This window comes from Arvicola amphibius, chromosome 3 (assembly GCF_903992535.2).
Source record: "Arvicola amphibius chromosome 3, mArvAmp1.2, whole genome shotgun sequence".
Classification (NCBI taxonomy): domain Eukaryota; kingdom Metazoa; phylum Chordata; class Mammalia; order Rodentia; family Cricetidae; genus Arvicola; species Arvicola amphibius.
In genome coordinates this window covers 52,602,841-52,624,125 of record NC_052049.1, presented here as the reverse complement: position 1 = coordinate 52,624,125, position 21,285 = coordinate 52,602,841, and the positions used below count along the sequence as shown (strand labels likewise).

Here is a 21,285-nt window from a genome sequence, read left to right as displayed (position 1 = left end):
CAAACCTTCTCAACAAGCCCCAAGTCATCTCTACATTAAGTTTTCTAAAGATTCTTTGTACATGTATTTTGCCTTCATTTATGTACGTGCACCACATGTCCGTAGTGCCCATAGAGGCCAGGACAGGGTTGGATCTCCTGAAACTGAAGTTACCAACAACTGTGAGCTACCAAGTAGGTGCTGAGAATTAAACCTGGGTCTCCTGGAAGGGCAGCCAGTGCTCTTAACCGCTGAGCTATCTCTGCAGTCTCTTCTTTACGTCTTTTAAATCGAACACATTACTTGGTGTAGGATATACAAGAAATCATGCGTTTCTCTCATAGGAACACATCAACACTTTTACGAGAAATGGGGAAAGCAGAAAGAAAATAGCCAATAAAAACAGTAAGGAAACAGATTTACTCAAGACTGAAGAAAATGTCTTACATTTTACCTCATACAGAAAATATAAACTTTGCAGAACTTTCCAAGCATATATCTAGCACACTCGCAAGCACAAAAGGATTCCAACGTACCCAGTGACAGCCGTGCTTCTCAGGCAGATAGATCGATAGAGGGGAGACCGCCAGACCCAGCCCAAAGGTCTGCTTATAGATTTCCCTCAATCAAGTCAGCCAGAGAGAAAACCCAACTCCTCTCTCCCCTTCTGTCTTAGCATGTGAGTGTGTGTTCACACATGCATGCACGTGTGCACATACCCCCCCCCCCACTCCCACACACCTGGAAGAGGTGATCTCTCCCTGAGGAATACCTTCAAAGCCCTCTAACTTTCCATAGGCTTCTAACTTCCCAAGTGGAGTGAAAGGGGACCAAGATAAAGCCACCAACACACACACACAGAGGAAACACTTGCTCGTTAATCACAAAGTCAAGTTGATCAAGATTCATGTCTGCCTGAGTTTTCAGATGAGGGAAACCGGTGCTAGCTGATGACCCTTCTCAGGGGTCACTGGAGACATTGAACTTTCCAAGGGAAGTGAGTAGAGATGATGGTGAGATGCGTGGATCTTGACTCCAGGAGCCCTCAGAACATCTTGTGGGCTAACATGCTCAATTGCCAGTGTGTGCTGAGGAGGAGTACACGGAAGGAGGAGTACACGGTCTACAGATTCACCCGGGAGGCCGCCTTTCAGGAAACACAAGCGCTCCTGGGAGGTAGTCCAGGATATGGCTTGGGAAACTACATTAGTGGGCGGACCCAAGACAGAGCGAGGAGGGGACATACAGCTGCAGCCTTGCCTTCGTTATGAATCTATAAGCTATTCAGTTTTTGGAGTCTGTTTCCTCCTCCAAAAAAAAAAGAAAATGGAGAAAATATCAAATCCTTCATATGTTGAGAAAAATTAAGCAAATCCTCTGGAACTGGGCCTGATAAATACATCACAGCTCCCCGACTTCCCTCTCCAAAGGAAGTTACTCCGGGGAGAAGTGTGGCTCACAGCTGCCAGCCCAGCATGCTTTACACATTGCCTCGCACGTGGAGCCCCATAAATACTTGTTGAGATGAATAAGCATCATTTCAGGCTTTAAAAGAAAAAAGGCACATGAAGGTGAATGTAAGAGCAGTTGCGTTGGGCAAGATGCCTGCTTCCACAAAGCGCAGCGTAGTGAGCATCACTACAGCCGGCCACATCCAAAGGCTTCGGGGGGTGGGGAGTTGTTGGGGGTTTCTTCCTGGATCCCTGCTCAGGGCTCATAGACCAATGTGCTGGCCCAGTAGCTAGTAACACAAAGCCAAGTTTCAGCAAACGATTTAAATCAAAACAAATCAAGAAAGAGAAACAACCTCACAGAAGGCAAGGCTTGCTGGCATATCTGGAAGGTACTTGGATAGAGAGCTGCCAAAGACAAGATCTTCCCCAAACAAGGAGAGCAGCTGCCTGAAGATCTGCCTCTGACGTGCTGAGGCCACAACACACAGAGAAATCAATCAGGGCACTATGTGTTTCACTGGGAGAAAACCTGAGGGGTTGGAGGCACCCTGATCCATTGATGCACGGCCTTGACCAAATCAGACCGAGCACTCAAAACACCAGGTAATCCCTGCTAGGCACTAGCTTGTGAACTCCTATTCACCATGGGTCCATTCAATGTGTATGACATGTTTGGACCTGGGCACACAAGACAGGTAAAAGAAAGCAGTGGACCCTCTTTTCTTAATATTTGTACCTAGAGAGTGACAATCATTCCCGTCTAAGCTTTCCTGTCAACAGATGTGCAATCTCTGTCCCCCAGTGGGGAAGGGGTGGAGAGGTGTGGTCCATGTGGCACAGAAGATCAATAAAACAAGCGAATAATTTCAGTTATCTCTAGAAAATGAATGAGCTAACAAAAATGGCAGTTGCAAAAATGGCAGTTGCATGGTGTTTTTGCTGACTGTCCTCTGGCAATTCTGCCTTCCCAAACTCGGAGGTATTCTCTTGTCCATATCCAAGCATGGAACATAAGGCAAGCTTTCAAAGACAAATGCCAGCCGTCACAAGGAGAGACACACAGGAAGACATGTTAGGAGAGTGTGGAACGCTGCAACCTAGACACAGCCATTTCTATTACACATTACGAATCTCTGCTGCCTCCCATCCTTCACAGGGCTCTGCTCCTAGGCTGAAGCGTGCCAAAGCACGGGGAGACTGCCACCCTACCCTAAGGAAGTTACTGCTTCTCCGTGATCTACGACTGAGGCTTTTCATTTTAAATCCAGAATAGCAAAACACCATTATCACTTAAAATGCTAAGAACTCACAGGACCATCTGTCTGAGTTTAGACTATCAGTTAAATTTACAGAAATCAACTATGGCTCGCTACTCTATTTTGACCTAAAATGAAGCGGTTTTTTTTTTTATAAAACAGTAGAAATATATATATGTTTGCCTAAACATGTGAGGGAAAGACTATAAATTTTCTATATGACTGTCTAATATTCACCTTTCTTTTCTGACTCCCCTTTCTCTTCTTTATTGTAAATTAATTCCATTGTTTTCTTGCTATTTGCCCCCACGTGGCTTTGCCTCCAATCCAGTTTCTATCTTACCTTGTCATCCTAATAATATGTCTGTATTCCCTTGCTTAGGACAATCAGTCTTAATCTTTAAGTTGATATCAATGTATTTCATATAGTTAGGCTTCAAATTGGAGGCTTTTCTTTTTCTGGTGTTAGGCAATGATTCACAAGCCAGCATGAACCTGCTCTGGGTTTAAAAGCTCTGCGCAGGCCCCTGGTGAGCACAGAACCTAAGCAGCAACGTTGGCACATCATCTTTCTATGACCACACATACGTGCCAAGTCTGATGGGTGAGAAGGAGCTACGTGGGTCACTTGAGACCGCAGGATTTTGATCTGATATAAGAGGTATTTTGTTATCACCGTGTATCGGCTGCTGTGACAGATGGGATTAAGATGACAAGAAGCAAGCGGTTGACTGGCACTTGCTAGTCGCTTGCTCACTGCCACCCCATGCAGGTGCAGTTGCCTCCACTCCCTGGTTCACAGTTCTGAGGCCTATTTCCTGTACTAGTACTCATGGCTGTGCGCTTTGACCTCAAAGGAGAGTCAGAGAGGCAGTGCCCGCCTTTGAGAGAGGTATTCGGTTCCCGTGTACGTACCCGGTTGAAGCCGGCATGGAGGAGAGGAAGAACTGAGGCCTCTTCATGGTCACCAGATCTGCAGCAAAGCAGAAAATGTGGTCACTCAGCAGCTATAAACCAGGATTCCTCACACTGAAACACGGAGAGAGAACAATGAGGCCATGGGCATTCGCTCTAGGGAGGCTTCCTGAACAACGTGTGCCCAGGGAGCACCTGCCTTCAGGGACACAGACCCCACATCTGTTTTCCAGATGTAAGCAGAACACAAGCAGTAGAGGAAGTAACACCAGCATGCTGGATGTGCGCCTCGCACAGGCGAGAGCCGCCCTAACTCTGGGTCACCCTTCGGGTTTGGAGCAGATGTAGGAGAGCAGTCCCATAAAAGGTGATATCAGGCAGCTGCTTTTCACAAGTCTATGTCCCTAACGCAACTAGGTGCACAATTTCCTCCCCAAGACCTGGCTGGGCCCAAATCTCAAGGTGACACAGATATCCACCCTTACAGTCTGTAGGACCATACAACCAAATGGGAAAGAGGTGTAAATCTGAACAGAAATCCAGAAGGGAAAACAAAAACTGATCATGGCCACCCATTTCTCGAGACAGCTTTCAGATCTGAGCCTGGAGCTGGGCCATGAGTAAAAAGGTAGGGTGGGGACCAGGTGTCACTAGGACGTCTCAGAAGTCAATGATCACCATCAAGAAAGTGCCACCCCGAGACAGCCAGAGATTTGCATAGGATACATTCCTTGAAAATTAGGGAAGACAGCTGGGCAGTGGTGGTGCACACCTTTAATCCCAGCACTCGGGAGGCAGAGGCAGGTGGATCTCTGTGAGTTCGAGGCCAACCTGGTCTACAAGAGCTAGTTCCAGGACAGGCACCAAAGCTACAAAGAAACCTTGTCTCAAAAAAAACCAAAAAGAAGAGAAAAGAAAAGAAAAGGAAAGAAAAGAAAAGAAAAGAAAAGAAAAGAAAAGAAAAGAAAAGAAAATTAGGGAAGACAAGAAGCAGAGGAACTGGGTGGAAATGTCATTAGAAAAGAGAAGACCCAGTTTGTCTGTGGCTCTTCTCATACCTGATTTCTGCCAAAGGAATCGTTTCCCTGACTCCTGACTTTCTGCCTTCTATGAATGAGGTAGTACAAAGACTCAGTGTAATAATCTTCCACTTCCTAAACTACATGGCGAAGACAGAGGCACTCATTTAACATCATTCGCTATATAAGAAGCATTTGATAATAGTAATAAATAAAAAACAGAAGTATCGTAACAAGCCATAGAAAACCACCCCTAGTCAAGGACTCAAACATTTTTAATATATGAGAAGGACAGAAGGCATTTTGGACTCCAGGGAATAAGCGGCCTTGGGAGATGCTGCGTAGTGTGGTCTCCCTGGCATCATGGCCAAGGATCCTATTCAGATCTCTGGAGGTAAGTGGAGAAGGAGGCAGACCTCCTCCAGGTCCCGACTCACTCTTTCTGGAACCAATCTCCCACCAGGACAGCGGGTATCGACACCCACGGGGACAGAGCGTCACCTTCTTTGGACCGCAGCCCATGGAAACCATCAACTAAAGAGCCTCTTGGGCAACATTTCAACACAGAGCTCTGCTCAGGGCAGGCCCCTGCCGCCATGGCTTCCTCTTGTGCCAGCATGACCTGTTACAGTGCACTTCTTTCAACTCTCCCTGGGCCAGGCTGCCCTGCAAAATCCCAGACCCTATCGTCAGAGCTGCTGGCCAGTCTGCTCCTTCATGGTGGAATCTGTGCCAAATGCCACAGTAGAGCCAAGTCCATCAGGTCCTGGGTCCTAATTAGGATCTTAGTCGCTCTGAACCTAATAACAGCCATTAATTGACTATGACAAATTTTGCCACTGGCAAGGATTCCAAGTATTGTGGCACACATACAAACTACTTTTTTTCTCTCAGCCAGCCCTGCATTTTAAGTGCAGAACATTCCAGACACTAATCCCAGGAGAACAGTCTCTCATCCCAGGGTGTCACTGTACCAACAGCCAGGCCAATCTTTGCCGTCCAAAACCAACCTAAGTCTGTGGGCTGCTGTTAGCCACACAACGGTCCTCACCTAAGCCCCACAATCCTTTTCCTGCAATGGATTTGGCACCTCTGTACTCCCATGCCGCATTCTGAAGTGACAACTCAGGCACTTTCCTGTCTAAAAGATGAACTAGAACAACGTTCTCTCCAGAGCTCTCGGCTTTCTTACTCATTTTTGGCATGTCATGTTGATGAGAAACCTATTTTCCCCCTGAAGTGTGTGAAAACGTGCTAACAGCAATTATGTAAGAGAGAGAAGGGAAAAAAAACCACCCTAAATATTTTTGGAAACTTGGAAAACAAAGCCCTCAAAGCAAGTTCTAGAAGGGGCACTGCACAGTCTAAGATATGCTCATCACAGAGCTGGACTGCATCATGTAAGTGTGTCAGACGGAATAGGAATGTTAGGTGTGGGGGTGCTGCTGAGGATGGGGGTGCAGCTGGTGGTGAGGGTGCCGCAGGGGGAGGGGTGCTGCTGGGGGTGGGGGTGTTGCTGGGGGTACAGGTGAAGCTGGGGGTGGGGGTGAAGCTGGGGATGAGAGTGCAGCTGGGACTGGGGGTGAAGCTGGGAGTGGGGGTGCTGCTGAGTGTGTGGGGTCCTGCTGGGTGTTATTGGCGTGGGGTGCTGCTGGTATTGAGAGGTGTTTTTGGGGGTGGGGCCTCCGAAGGAAGTGAGAGGTTCTGTTGGGGTTAGGAGATGCTGCTGGAGTCAGGATGCTGTAAGGCATGCTGGGGTAGGGTAGGCAGTGGACTTACACTTGTGAAACCACAGCCAGGATCACGGTGTGCTCAGAGGGGTTGGTGGCCCGGATTGACCTGTAGAAAGAAGTATCAAGTCAAAGCAGCGATCTGGGCTCTGTTACACTGAAACTATTATGGAAACTTCTCTGCACTGATTGTGGTACCAAATCAAATCGTCCTTCAAAGAAAAAGTTTCAGAACACACATGAGACAGCAAAGAAAGATGACCTTGGAAACTGGAACAACACATTTAATTAATTAATTTAGTTAGTTTTGTAATTGTTTTAAACTCCTGAGCAATTTTCCAACAGGCCAGACTCGCCAGTTTTCTACTTCAAAACTGGCAAATTCCACTTGAATTTCCTGTTTTCTGATCGAAATCTGACTGTCTTTTAAAAAGCATGGCAGTACTATAGAGCTTCGGTGATCAGTTGGTACCTAGGCAGTCAACTCGGTTGGATTACTTTCCTTTGAAAACAAGAGATCATACAAAATAACAATAAAATTAACAATGATAATATCAAAATAACAGAATAAATTGATATAACAATAAAAATTAAAGTGCTTGCTGGCAGATAGGCAGACAAATGAAGCCTAAATCCTGCTAAACATTCAAAGAGTGTCCCTCTCCCAGTTAATATGTCATTGAGGCTTCTATACTTGGCCATCAGCTGGGCTTGAGAAAGAGTATAAAGTACCTGTCAATTAGGTTGCTGAACTAGGACCACCTGTAGACAACCAATGTATTCCTTAGCAATTCCATAGAATATAAACACATGCAGGTTGTAATATTTTGAGGTTTGTGACCCTCACAAGATGTGTGATGTTGCATGAAGCTCAGATTCTAGGCTGCTCTGGTCAGGGCTCCGTGAATCGGCCAAGCCTTTAATAAAGGGCCACATTCTTGAATCTATGGAAATCAGCATTGACCGTTTGAACCTATATCTGTGGTCTGACTTCTGCTTATTTTGAGATCTTTCAAAGAAGAACCATTTATCACCAAGACAGGTCCACTCCAGTGTTGGTGCTCGTCACTTCCGGTTCCCATCCAACCTCCAACAGAGCAGGTTCCAGAAGACTCGGTTTACATGTAGGAGCCTAATGTATAGACACTCACAAAGGAAACAGTTCTCATTTGATGAGAAAAAACACAGCGTCTGAGAGGCCCTCTCTGAGATCCAGGGAGATGCTGTACCCATCTTCTTTTCACATAGCTTCTCATACCCAGTGATGTGATGGGGACACACTGCTAGGTCATCTGCTTAAGAGCCTGGACTTAGACAGAGGCTAATTCACATACTGAACGTGCTGAGTGGGAGCAGGCTCTTGACTCCCTTTGTGACTGGCCCCTGCCTTTTCGGTTACTTTTTGCTCCCCAGAGGAATTGCTGTTAAGAGGAACTCCAACATCTTCCTGGTGAGAAGACGAAGGGAGATCTGGAGGGGTGTAGGTCTGGGGTCAGTATGCTAAATGAAGGAAGGCCCGGGACGTAGGCTCACAGGGGACAGAAGGGAATATACTTCTATTGGTGCATGTCCGCCACTCACTTCAGTACAGAACACTGCTGTCAACCATTTAAGAATCTGGCCGCCTCTGACAGGACCAGTAACAGACAATTAGCACACAACATACAACTTCCTTCTGACCGCATATTCCCTACTGCCTTTTTGAGCACCTGTAACAAATACACAAACATCATGCCTCTATCTCTAAGGAAGAATACAAAGATTATCCATCTAGACCCTAGGGGACGCTTGTCTTTAATTATTGTATACCTGTCCTTGTACACCCGGAGCAGTGTTTGATCACAGAGCCAAATGAGAGGAGTGGGGAAGAGCCAGGACCCAGTTCCAGCCTGAAAATCATTTACAAAGAAGATATATTTTGTTTTGTTTGTTTTTTATTCTTTGAGATGGTGTCTGGCTATGTAGCCCAAGCTGAACTCAGTAATCCTCCTGCCTCAGTCTCCCAAGTGCTAGGATAACTGAAGTGTTCCATTATACCTTGTTAGAAAGAAAATATATTTATTAATAGTAAAAATATCATTTTGTGTGTGTGTGTGTGTGTTACTAAATAGTTTCGAAAAATTTCTACGGAGAATGGTAAGATTTGAAACTGATAAAGCACTGGTTAGTAGCCAGGCGGTGGTGGCGCACACCTTTAATCTCAGCACTCGGGAGGCAGAGGCAGGTGGATCTCCATGAGTTGGAGGCCAGCCTGGTCTACAAGAGCTAGTGCCAGGACAGGCTCCAAAGCTACACAGAGAAACCCTGTCTCGAGAAACAAAACAAAACAAAACAACAACAAAAAACCAAACCAAAACAAAACAATAAAAACCACCCCACAAAAAAACCCCACTGGTTAATTAACAAAAATTCTTTGGGAAAATGCAAGTCATCAAAAAATAGCAAGGCAAGGCAAAGCCTGTGACAAAAAAATTCTTAATCCATTAATATTTTTGTCAGGATACCAAAAGTTTTAAGAATCAATTTGTTTATTTTTAATTTACTAATATTCAATAAAAGTCTGGCCCCATATGTAACTGGACTTTGTCCTGTTCTCAATTAATTAGTGACTCTTTCAGGCCAATGTCCAAGCATTCAACTTATGTTGAATGGCTCAGTTAACATTGTGCATCTATTTATGACCAGACAGGAGCTTGCTCCCTGAAGTGCAAGCATTTGTATAAAAAGGTGGGGGCATGGGCCTCAGGAAGCCTCTGCCACTAAAGTGGCTGCCTTCTTCCCTCCATGTCTGGGAAGCCCTGCTACAGGATCTACCCATCTGTGTCACGTATGGAAAAAAAATCTCTGCTTCACACATTTCTGATGTTCATTTTGGGACAGAATAATGAAGTTTAAAATATCTACTTTAAATCTAAACTACGTGTAGTAAAAACTGTGTGAATTTTAATGACTCTTTGATGAGCAATACTCTGGAGGGGTGGGGGACCATACTTAAGCTGTAGAACGAGTCCAGCCTCTTAATTCAATGCAATTCAAATGTGCAGAAATGGAAAGGCAAGATGCAGCTGTAGGAAGGAGCCATAGCCTGTGTCTTGGCAATTCAGATCTATAACTCTCAGGTCAGTGCTGGAACTCAAGGCTGTCTATAGAGAAAATTCATGTAGACCAGATGGGGGGGGGGGTTACTAAGCAACTCAGATGGAGAAAGGTACCTGCACACCGCTTCTGCATCGAAGTTCCGGGTCTGCCTGTGATCGATCACAATTATTTCATGATGTTTGTCCAGAAAGCACTCAAGGGCCGACTCTGGGGTGCGAGCAATGTTGCATCTGTACCCAGCCCTGTCACAGGCCCACCAGAAGCCGTCACTCTGACTATCCTCCTTGGCAAAGATTAGCAAAACCTGAAACAGAAAAAAGAGCATCTTGAACCGAAATCCACACCCTCTGGACGGCACTGAAAACAGGCCGTGGGGACACTGGCTAAACACAGGGCCCCAGAGGAAAGCTGTCTGGGTTCAGCTCCAACAAGGCCTGGGCTCTCCAAAGAAGCCATACCATCTTCTTGGATAGGAGCTTGTTGGGAGGAAGGAGGGTGGGACACAGGTAGGTGCTCGATCATTGTAGCGAGGAGTGGATGTTGCTGGCTGCAAGTTTTCTTACAGTCAGCTCTATTTTTAAAATGAGGGAAACAGCATCATTACAGACAGGATAAAGTCATGTGGGTTCTGCAGGTAGCATGATGATCTGCAAAGGCACACATCGGGTCCAATACAAATGGTTCTTGCTTCCAAGTCTCTGGAGGCTTCCTGCACTCGGCACTGAAATAGCTGTAGAGACGCAGGAACTTCAGAGTACTGGCAACAACTGGAGAGATTAATGTAAACACCCAACTCTTGCCAGCATGGCAAAAGACTGATGTTGAACCGTGAGGCTGATGGAACCAAACTGAGGACGGCTCGCCTCTCTTTGCCTCATTGCAGAGAATAGCCCCACCCATGGAACAGAAGGCAGGTGCCATGTAGACACTCCTCAGCATTCTTGAGCTCAGGAATCTAGTCTCTGGCAGTTGGGAAGCTAGCGAAGCCTTACCACCCTTTGCCCCTCTTTAGGGTCTAACTTGAGCACTGAGAACGAAGCCTCGGGGAGTGAGGGTGGCCAGTCCCGTTCCTTACCATGTTCCTCTGCCCAGGAGAAGGCTGGCACTTATGATCTGCCTGGCCAAACCTTGAGAGTTGAGATAGTGACTGGCTGTAGGGTTTTATAAGAACTACAAGAAGGTTATTCCTGTTTTAGTTTTGAGAAAGGCTCTTGCTAGGAAGCCCCAGAAAGCCTTGAAGCCACAGCCCTTTAACCTGCTGAGTAACCGGGTTTACAGGCATGCACCACTGCAAAGGCCTTCACTACGATCCTGACCCTTCAGGCATGAGGCATCCTTCAGCAATAGGGTGCGATGCAAAAACACAAGAATTGAAGACATTGCTAAGGTGCACTCCAACATCCATTTCTGGTTTAAACAATTAGGACTAGAACAGTATTCTCTTAGCATGGAGGGCTTTTAAGGCAATACCATAGGTCACGGGAAAATACCCAAAGTGTTTCATTTATAATCAGAACAGAAATAAGCCACAGTGCTCAACTGCTGCCATTATGTTTTTAAAATACTGTATTACTTGAACATTAGAAACCCATAAAGAAGTAGACACGATAATATAATGAATTTCACCCACCCATCAATCAGTTCCAACAATAACTAACTCCTAGCCAATAGGGGCTTGTTCTATCCCTCCCTCTAACCCAGTGGTTCTCAACCTTCCTAATGTCTTGACTCTTTATTACAGTTCCTAATGTTGTAGTGACACCCCAGCTATAAATTATTTTGTTGCTACTTTATAACTGTAATTTTGCTACGGTTAGGAACCATAATGTAAAGATCTGATATGTGATCCCTGTGGTGGCTTCAACCCACAAGTTGAGAACCAATACTCTATCCCAAATCTTGTGTGTGTGTGTGTGTGTGTGTGTGTGTGTGTGTGTGTCAAATACAATCAACATAATCTTATCCACACATATCTGTTAAACAAAAAAAGGACAAAACCACGATACTACTTCATACCTAAACCTCCCCCATAATCCCTGAACATTAAAAATATCCAAATATATCATCTATGCCAATCATCTCACACTCTGAATAATTTTCTGTTTTCTCAAGTATCATGCCTCCAGGAGCAGAAATATCTGTTTTTTATTTCAGCATGATTTTAACATCTTTTTTTATTTTTCACACATGATTTAATACCATCTGCCAGGAAACTTGGGGCGGCTCTCTTTCTCTAAGGGGCTCACCCTGACCAAGGTCTACCACTCCAGCCTGAGATGCTCCTAACCTTTGCAGACGCTGAGATGCCACTAGAAAGAGGCAGGAGGGAGCTCTCCCCAGAGAGGTGAAGAATGCTGCCTGGTGGGTCACGACGTTGGAAAGGGAGCCTTCATATCAAACAGTTACTATGGCAAGGACAACAAGTAAGACTGGGTTGAAGCTTTCTTGTGCAAAAAGTCACGAGCCTTCTCCTTGGTGCAACTGTGATATTCAGACGAGAAACAACGTGTAGAAGCCAAGAGCCAAAAGCTGACACAATCTTTTGCCTCACATCTGTCTGGTTACGTGATGGGGCTATAAACCAGAATCTCAAACCACACCCATTTCCTTGGGATCATTATGGTTCAATACTGACCAGTATAATAAGAATACAAATCTACTCTCTCCTATCAGACTATACTACAGAGTCCAACCCATCTTTCTCATTTCCCGTGTTTTTACACAAAACTGGAAGGTCTCACTTTTTTTTAAAAAAAAGTCATCAAAAGATATTATTCTATAGGTATTTCTTGAATACATACTATATTCCTGAAACCTATAAAAAAATCCCTTAGCATATGTTGTTGGACAAAATAAAAGCTCCTTGTTTGTCATAGTAAAGAGCAGAAAATAGACAATAAGCACATTGAGAAATGAGACTATGAAGGGTTAATAAGTGATTTAAAAAGCCACCTAAAAAGTAGCAGGTGGGGCTGGAGAGATGGCTCGGCTGTTGAAGGCTGGACTCTCCTCTCCCTCTCCCTCTCCCTCTCCTCTCTCTCCCTCTCCCTCTCCCTCTCCCTCTTTCCCTCTCCCTCTCCTCCCTCTCCCTCTCCCTCTCCCTCTCTCTCTCTCTCTCTCTCTCTCTCTCTCTCTCTCTCTCTCTCTCTCTCTCTCTCTCTCTCTCACACACACACACACACACACACACAAAGTAGCAGGTGGGGTGAGGGAGCACTGGAGTGGATATCAGCATAGGGAGGGGGCAGATGGTCAAGAAAGGAGTTGGTGTTTGGTAGTAAATCTCTACAGGTAGAACTCTGGAAGCCCCTAAGACAGTGGTTCTCAGCCTTCCTAATGCTGTGACCCTTTAATACAGTTCTTCATGCTGTGGTGGCCCCCAACCATAAAATTTTCATTGTTATTTCATACCTGCAATTTTGCTACTGTTATAACTCATAATGTAAAATATATGTTTTCTGATGGTCTTAGGTGACCAGTGGGATCGCAACCCTCAGGTTAGGAACTACAGCTCGCAGAGGTTCATGACTATGTCTGGGGTGTCTGAGCACCAGTGTGAGCCAGTGTGACCGAGGTGAGATGGGGGAAGGATGGGCAAAGGTTGCAGGTGAAGCAGAGGGATAGACCATAGGAAGGCCATCTTGGCCAATTTACAAAAAACCAAAACAAAACAAAAAAACTAGGCATAAGACTGATTTAAATCGGGGACTGCATTAACCGTGCTGTGACAGTTAATCTTGGTTATCAACTTGGCTACACGCAGAATCTACTAAACCCAAGCAGCTGGGCACACCTGTAAGGGATTTTCTTGAGTAGATGGCTTAAACTGGGAGGACCCCCTCCCAAGTCTGGTCACACCTTCTGATGGCTACCTACATTAAGGAAATGGAAGAAGGGAGATTTTGGGTTTTGCCTGCTTCTCCTCATTCATCTATTCTGTGGCTGCGGCGTTCCTTCGATGGTATTAGAACCCACTTCTTCTGGATTCTAATATAGACTGAAGAGCAGCAGCTCTCTAGGATTTCCTGGGACCACTGAGACATCCAGTCTCATGGGCAGAACAGCTACTAGATCCTTGGCTTTTCTACTGGAAGACAACCATGGTTGAACTACTCAGATCACAGTATATAATCCACTCTGATAAATCCCGTATGTATCATTATGACTCAATATTGACTGGTCCAATAAGAACATGAGTCTATTCTCTCCTGTTGGAGTATGCTACAGATGTCAATGGATTTTATTCATGTCGTGCCCGCTTTTTTGAAAAAATAGTAAGAAGCAATATTCCAGAAATATTTCCTGAACATCTACCATGTGTGTGTTGTGTTTATGTGTATTGTTTTCATTCTTTCAGTTCTGATCCTACAGAGAACTCTGACTAACACACATGCGTTTCTGATGTTTTGACACCAGGACTTTGACATGGGGGAGACAGGATTTCTCAGAGCTGATGAATTCCTAACTGCCCCGGCACTCAGACACTGTCCTCCTGCCCTAATCAGCTCACGACCAGACACCTACAAACTAGAAACAATCCCTATGTCCACAGCCCCCAAAATTTCCCAGTTGTCCAGATTTGCCAGTCTTAAACTTGCATATGCTGCCTGCCCTTGTTGTCTCATAAAACCACAGAAAGGCTTCTGCAGCTGTCACTTCCTGGTTCCCGGGACCCCTGACTGACCCTGGAGTGTGTCTGAGTGGTCCCACTAGTGTGATGTTTCCCTTTCTTTTGGAAACTTGAACTATATTTTCAAAGGCATATTTGTCATTACCTAAATAACATTAATATTACTACTACTGATAGTAATAATATAGTTTACATTTGAAAGGGAGTATTTATACTAGAAAAGTACCTACTAGAACATTTCTTTGGGTGATACTTAAACTTCTTTCCATTTACAGCACATTGATTTAGAAAAATCAACTCAAAAGCAAGATGGAAATCCATAGCTTTTAGGGTAACAACACAATAACAACCATCTTGGAATGTGCTGGCCTATCTCTAGAAAAATCATTCCTTCTCCAAGAAAGCGGTGGATCTGAGTCACCATCTCCAAGATCACAGCTGGTTTAAGGGTATCCTATTTCCAGAAATGTGGATTCCAAGAAGAGAATCACAGAGGATGATGACTGGGAACTGTGGCCACTAATAGTGGAGACATTGAAGGAAGGACTTGAAATTTTCACTGTCAAAGTTCTCAGAGGCAGCCCAGCCCCACCTCTTCCAAGCCACGGCTTTGCAACTAACTCTTCCTTGGATCCTGCAAAGAATCTCTCAGTCTCCTCTCTCTCTCTCTCTCTCTCTCTCTCTCTCTCTCTCTCTCTCTCTCTCTCTCTCTCTCTCTCTCTCTCTCTTCTCTCCCCATCCCTCTTTCTCTCTTCCTCTCCCCTCTCTCTGTGTATGTGTGTGTTTGTGTGTGTGTGTGTGTGTGTGTGTGTGTTTGCAGTACTAGGTACTAAACTCAGGAACACACACTTGCTAGGCAATTACCATCCATAAGTTACAGCCCCAGGGTCTTGTTGACTACCCAGGTTTTCTTTGAACATATAGTGTGGAGCTGTAAGCAAACTGGACTGACCTCTGCTATGTTGGGTTCTATTCAGGTAAGAACACAACTACAGGCAGCCTCTTCTGCATGGGAGAACTAGATCATAAATGGCCAAAGAACAGTCTGCATAAACACTGTGACCTTTGAAGGTTTCCATCAAAACCCTGTGAGGTTTGGCTTGTTGGTAATAATATAGACAAATGAAAAAAAGTCCATTTGCTCAGCACACTGTCATTGAGATTTAGGGACCCTAAGGTGTCCTCTCAAAGCTACTAAAGAAGAGCTGAGCAGTGCTGGCCACCTTCTAGCCAGAATCTGATAGTGAGATATAGCATCTTTTCTAAGCCTTGGCAAATGGTCCTCTGTATCGCCATCACACATCATCCCTGAAAAAGCTTTAATGAATGTGACATGTTTGGCTGGCCCTTTATTCCCTCGTTGCATTAACTGATTGCCTTCACACCGGCTATGTGTCCAGTGTCCCGCAAAGACGACAGCAGCAGCAGCACTCTCCCCGGGCAGCAATTTCTCCTCTAATTCTGTTTCTATTTGAGTGACAGGTCGCAAGATCATCACTTCTCATGGATTGCTTTGGGCTCGCTGGTTCACTCCTCCATCCGTGATCTCTTTTTGTATTAGGTTGTGTGAGTTTAGCATCAAAAGACAGGAGGCAACGCAACTGCACACTTAGTTGTCCATGCTTTATCTGAATGACAGGTGAGGAGGAACCAGTGACAGAGATCTTGAAAGAGTGACATGAATGGTCACTGATCGTGCTATACATGATCTGTGGGCTATCGGTGTGGTCTATACTTAACCAACTAACTGACACCCAGGTAGGTAACTGTGCTCTGAAGTCGGGGGTCTAGAGGTATTTAACTATTCTTGACATGGTTAACCTTGGGTTGTATGTGCAAAGTCCTTGTCTGCCAGGTGAACTACCTCTCTAGCTTGTCAACACATAGAACTTTGTCAAAATTTTTTTCATAACCATAAAGTTCTATTTGTTGTTCACCCCAAGGTAAAACAATGAAATACAGGCCAAGACAGGGCTGGGAGAAAGAATGAGGTGAACAGGCTGCTTCAGGGCCTACAGGGGTAGGCTATGTGCATGGTAGTATCAACAGCAGAGGTCACATGCTGCCGGAGTCCCCAGGGTAGCAGGGGTCGCTGGGAATAACACGTACAACTATAGCCCACAGGGTAGGGATTAGTGACTCCCCTAAGCAGTGCAGGGGGATTCCACACTTCCTCAACCCTCCTTCAGCAACCTTCCCTGCCAGCCCATGCCACTTTGCCCTTACTGGAATTCCTGGTCGCAAGTCTGAGAAAAAACTCAGGAGTACCCTTGTAAGCTACCAATAGTCTCTTACTGATAATGAAACTATCTTCCCTGAGGAAAGTATGCAAACAAAACTAGCTTGTTCCTGACCTGAAAGAGGTGGTGTTGTTAGTTATGACATGTTCGTTCTTTCTTTTTTCCACTGTGTTTTTGTGTACATGAGTGTGTGCATGAATGTGTGCATGGGTGTGTGCTCTTGCATGCCCAGAGGTGATGCTGGGAATCGTCTTTGACCTCTCTTCCACCTTATTCATGGAGGCGGGGTCTCTCTCACAAACAAACCCGAAATTCATCAATACAGCCAGTGTCCCCAGCCAGACTGCTGTGGAGATCCCCACTTTGTCTCTGACTGGAGTCACAGGCATGCCTGCTCAACTTCTCCTCATGCTTGCATGGCCAGTACTTTAACCACTGAGCCAGCTCCTCAGCCCCTGATTGTACTCTTTCTTAACAAAGGTTTGCCTGTGTGTCTTCAAATAGACTCACAACATCAATAGTGAAACACCCAACTTTAGAACAGGTTGTTGGGTTGTAAGACATCCCTAGGTAGCAAGGGTCATCTGAGGCATATCAACACACACAGACAATGTAAGATGAACCCACAGGATACTGAACTATTAGCCAATTCGATTTGAACAAAGCCAGTCAAGGGGTGGGGTGGGAAGTATTAACCTGGGACTTAGCATAAATGTTTCTAGGAAAATGGGTTTGATGGGAGCGTCCTTTTGGCCAGCGACTGAACCCAAAGGATTTGAGACATTCTTTTACCTAATACCCCTTATGTAACTCTTTGAATATGGCCACCATTGTCATTTTGCAGACTTTCATCTTGGAGGATGACTAAGAGACATATCTATAGTTACACAAATAATGGTATAAATGGAAGCCAAGATGACCTCAGGCTGGCTGGGTTAGGTAGAAGGGACAATTTGGTAGTATCATGAGGAACCTCACCCTCCTTTCTGTGGCAGTCAGCTAGTCACAAGGCCAGGTACTCTCTGACATATAAAACCCCAATGAAATCCAGGCACGGTGGCTCATGCTTACAATCCTAGCACTTGGAAGGCTGGGTCTAATATAGGCTACAGTGAATTTCAGGCCAGCCTAGGCTACAGATACACTGTCTCAAAACAAACAAAACCCAGTATTTTATGGCTCTAGGAAAAAAATTATACTCATGTAAACACAAGAGAACACTTTTTGAAGGAATCTGCCTTGAGAGGAAAAGCTTAGGCCACAGCTGTGGGGGTCCAGCTCCAAGTTCACAGGAAAGCCCAGCGTGGGGGAGTGAGGCCAGAGCTCTAAGCAGAGGCAGGCAGATTCTACACGCTGGGGAAATAAGCATGCTTCAGGCACGGATGAAGAAGAGCCCGCTTGCTTTCCAGACAGTGTCACGGCGATATGAATTTACTGCTTCATAATATCCCGCTTACGTTTTCTTTTCTGGCCAAGATTGAAGACTGTGGCTCTCTTGGTGAGTCACATCCACTCACCCGGGAGATGCGCGGCACAGTTCGCACTGCGCTTCTAGCATGTTCTGCTCTCCCTGGGCTCCGGGCAGCATGTGTGCAGCGTCTCGGCCCGGTGCTCCCATGCTCTACACCCCAGTGTCTCCTGGTGAATTCGGAAGTGTGTTCCCAAAGCAAACACACACCGAGATACTCTTATCTCCCCATCTTTTCCCAAGCTTGACTGGTGCAGCTAATTCATATTTTTTAGCATTGCAGTGAAGTGACAGAATAGATGTTTTCTTCCAAGGGGTGGAGGAAAAAACCACAAAACAAAAACAAAAATGAAGACACTAGGGAATACATTCGTTTTTCTGGTACAGCTGCCACATCAGCAGCAGAAACAGAATCCATGGCCAGCTAGCAATGCCGCCACTGTGAGAGAGCTGGAACCTCTGCCTGTGCCCAGGGAGCATCTTGTCATCTCCACCCACGGTGCCTAGAGCCTTGCACATAGTAGGGGCTCAGATTCTTAAAGTCTTACATATTTTTAAGATTTAAAAAACTCTTCTATCCCCCCCCCCCAACTCAGAGACATGCGTGCTCGTGTGTATGCATGAGTGCGTGTAAGAGTGTGAGGTGTGTGTGTGTGTGTGTGTGTGTGTGTGTGTGTATGTGTGTGTATGTATGTGTGTATTCTCATGTGCCATGGCTCTCTTGTAAAAGTCAGGGGACAACCACTGGGAGTTAATTCACTTTCCACGTGTGTCCTAGGACTCAAGTCAGGTTTGTCAGGCATGGTAGCAGACACCACTACCCACTGACCATCTGGCCAGCCCTCTCCACCACAGTTTTTGAGAAAATGTATTTCGCTGAACTCAGAGCTCCCCAGTTCAGTTACACTAACCGGCTGGTGAGCCCAGGAACTGGGTCTACCTCCCTCATTCTAGGATTGCAGGTGTGTGCCACCATGCCCTGAACACAGGTCCCCAAACACGAGCACTTTGCCGAGCGACTCATCTCGGGCACCACATGTACTCTTGCCTCGGTGCATCTCTGATCACTCTGGGTGTGTTGCCACGGGGCTAACATTCCAGTCCTTTCTCCGGGTAGTGGGTTCTCACTATGTGTTTTACTACGCTTGAAAGACTGAGTCTCCTAGGCAACTGCTTTCAGTTATGGAGAAATGGCTATGAAATGGTAGTCTAATCTTGCAAAAGACAGGTCATATTGGAAAGGCAGAAATACAATGTAGCTTGAGATGTGCTAAAATTTGACCTCTTAGCATGTGTAACATACATATGTATGTGACTTCTTAGCATGTGTGAGACATGTATTTATGTGACCTCTTAGTATGTGTGACATACATATGTATGTGACTTCTTAGCAGGTGTGACACACGTATTCATGTATCATGTAACATAAGTTCTTATCAGAATGAAACATTGGCTCACCAAAATCCAGAGTTATGAAAATGAAGGGAAGAGCCACAGGCTAGGAGAAAGATATTTTTAAAAATCTGCTGAAGAATTTGTAACCAGTATATATAAAGAATTTCTTATGAGTCTGGGGAGGTGGCTCACTGGCTAAAGTGCTTGCTGTAAACTGTGAAGACCTGAGTTTGCACCCCTAGCACCCATGTAAAAACCGGTCTCAGCAGGGATCTGCAGCCGCAGGGCTAGGCGGCAAAGAGGAGCGCATCCACTCAGTCTAGACAAGCCAAAGACAGGGAGTGAGTGACAGAGAAAGGCACGTGATATCCACCAGTGGCCTCTACATGCACAAGTACAAGTATGTCCACCCATACATGTGCACACATGCTTATACCACACACACACACACAAACACAAACACACCAAAATTTCTTCAATTCAACATCTTTGAAAAAATTAACTCAATTTTAAAAATGGGCAGAAGATTTAGCCAAATAGAAATGATTGGAATAGCCAAAAAGCAAATGAAAAAGCTTTTTATTGATCATGGGAAAACGCAACTCTCAACTACAGTCTATGTACCGTATCCACCAGGGAAACTAAAGCTGAATTAAAGACAAAATCCAGCACTGCACTGGGAATAACCGTCTCTCGCCCCCTTTAGAACATAAAATGATGCAACTTTGGTAAAGTATGTGGGAGTACCTTAAAAAAAAAAAACAGTTGTTTTTCTCAGTGCTGGTGATCAAACCCAGGGCCCTGCACAGGCTCGACTAGGGCTCTGTTGCTGAGTTACAAGCTCCATTTTGGGGGTAGAGAGGACAAAACGAAACAAAATAGAAACACTAAACACATTTTGTTCTTAAATTTGTTAGGCAAATTTTTTAGAATTCAGATTCGGAAAGGAAGAATGATCACATGATTTTACGCATGAAAAACATCCCAAGGGCTCCATAAAAAAAGAAAGACTGTATGGGGTTAACAAGATGGCTCAGCAGTTAAGTGTGACATTTGATCCCTGGAACCCACAGTAAGAAAGGACTGGCTGAAGCTGCCCTCTGGCCTCCACACACCATGGCACTCTGGTAATAAATGAATATTTTTTTAAAAGTATTGTATGAGCTCACAAATGAGTTCAGCAAGGTCATGGTCATCTCAATGCCCATGACCATCTTAAAAACTAAGAATCAAGTTGGTGACTGTGACTCACCTTGCAATTTCCAAACCCTTGCCAAAAGACAGATATATAAATTAATGTATAGTTGACTTTTTTTCAAAAAGGTTTTTAAGTGTGTTTCTGAGTGTGGATATGTGCACAGGCGTATAGAACCCAAAGGAGCCAGAGGCAAAAGAAGGCCCTGCAACTGGAGCTACAGTACTGGTGAGCTGCCCACCATAGGTGCTGGGAATTGAACTTGGGTCCACTGCAAGCACAGTGTGTGTTAACTGATCAGCCAGCTCTTAGCCTCCTGGTTGTCCATTTTTTAAAAAAATATTTATTTATTATGTATACAATATTCTGTCTGTGTGTATACCTGCTGGCCAGAAGAAGGCACCAGACCTCATTACAGATGGTTGTGAGCCACCATGTGGTTGCTGGGAATTGAACTCAGGACTTTTGGAAGAGCAGGCAGTGCTCTTAACCACTGAGCCATCTCTCCAGCCCCTGAATGTTTATTGTTTAAATAAAAAATAGTTTTAAATTTATATGCTGTGTATGTATGTGATGTGGTATCATGGCACCCGTGGAGGTCAGAGGACAGCTTGGGGAAGTTGGTTTTTTCTTTCAGCTGCATAGGTTCTAGGGAACAACTTGAGGATGTCCACTCAACCTTGATGGTAAGTGCTTTATCTGCCGACACTGTCTGTCCAGCTCACTGCCCCCTCTGAAGTTTTTTTTTGTAGCTGTTTTATTGGTAGATGAGGTATTACATTTGTAAGTACAAATTAAATGGAGTCTGTCAAACATATTTACAAATTGAAGTCATTGACTTTTTTTAAAAAAATATTTATTTATTATGTATACAATACTCTGTCTGTGTATATGCCTGCAGGCCA

The 21,285-nt window shown here is 45.0% G+C and overlaps 1 protein-coding gene across 2 annotated transcripts in view; it reads right to left on the bottom strand.

Moving 5' to 3' along the window:
• Pde8b (phosphodiesterase 8B) overlaps positions 1-21,285 on the bottom strand; it is a 216,259-nt gene that overhangs the window by 71,001 nt on the left and 123,973 nt on the right. For both annotated transcript variants that reach the window (XM_038322041.1, XM_038322042.1), the window contains exons 3-5: positions 9,566-9,756; positions 6,403-6,462; positions 3,605-3,662 (exon numbers count right to left, since the gene is read on the bottom strand). In XM_038322041.1, coding sequence (XP_038177969.1) covers positions 3,605-3,662; positions 6,403-6,462; positions 9,566-9,756 — 309 coding nt within the window. The remainder of the gene's footprint in view (positions 1-3,604; positions 3,663-6,402; positions 6,463-9,565; positions 9,757-21,285) is intronic.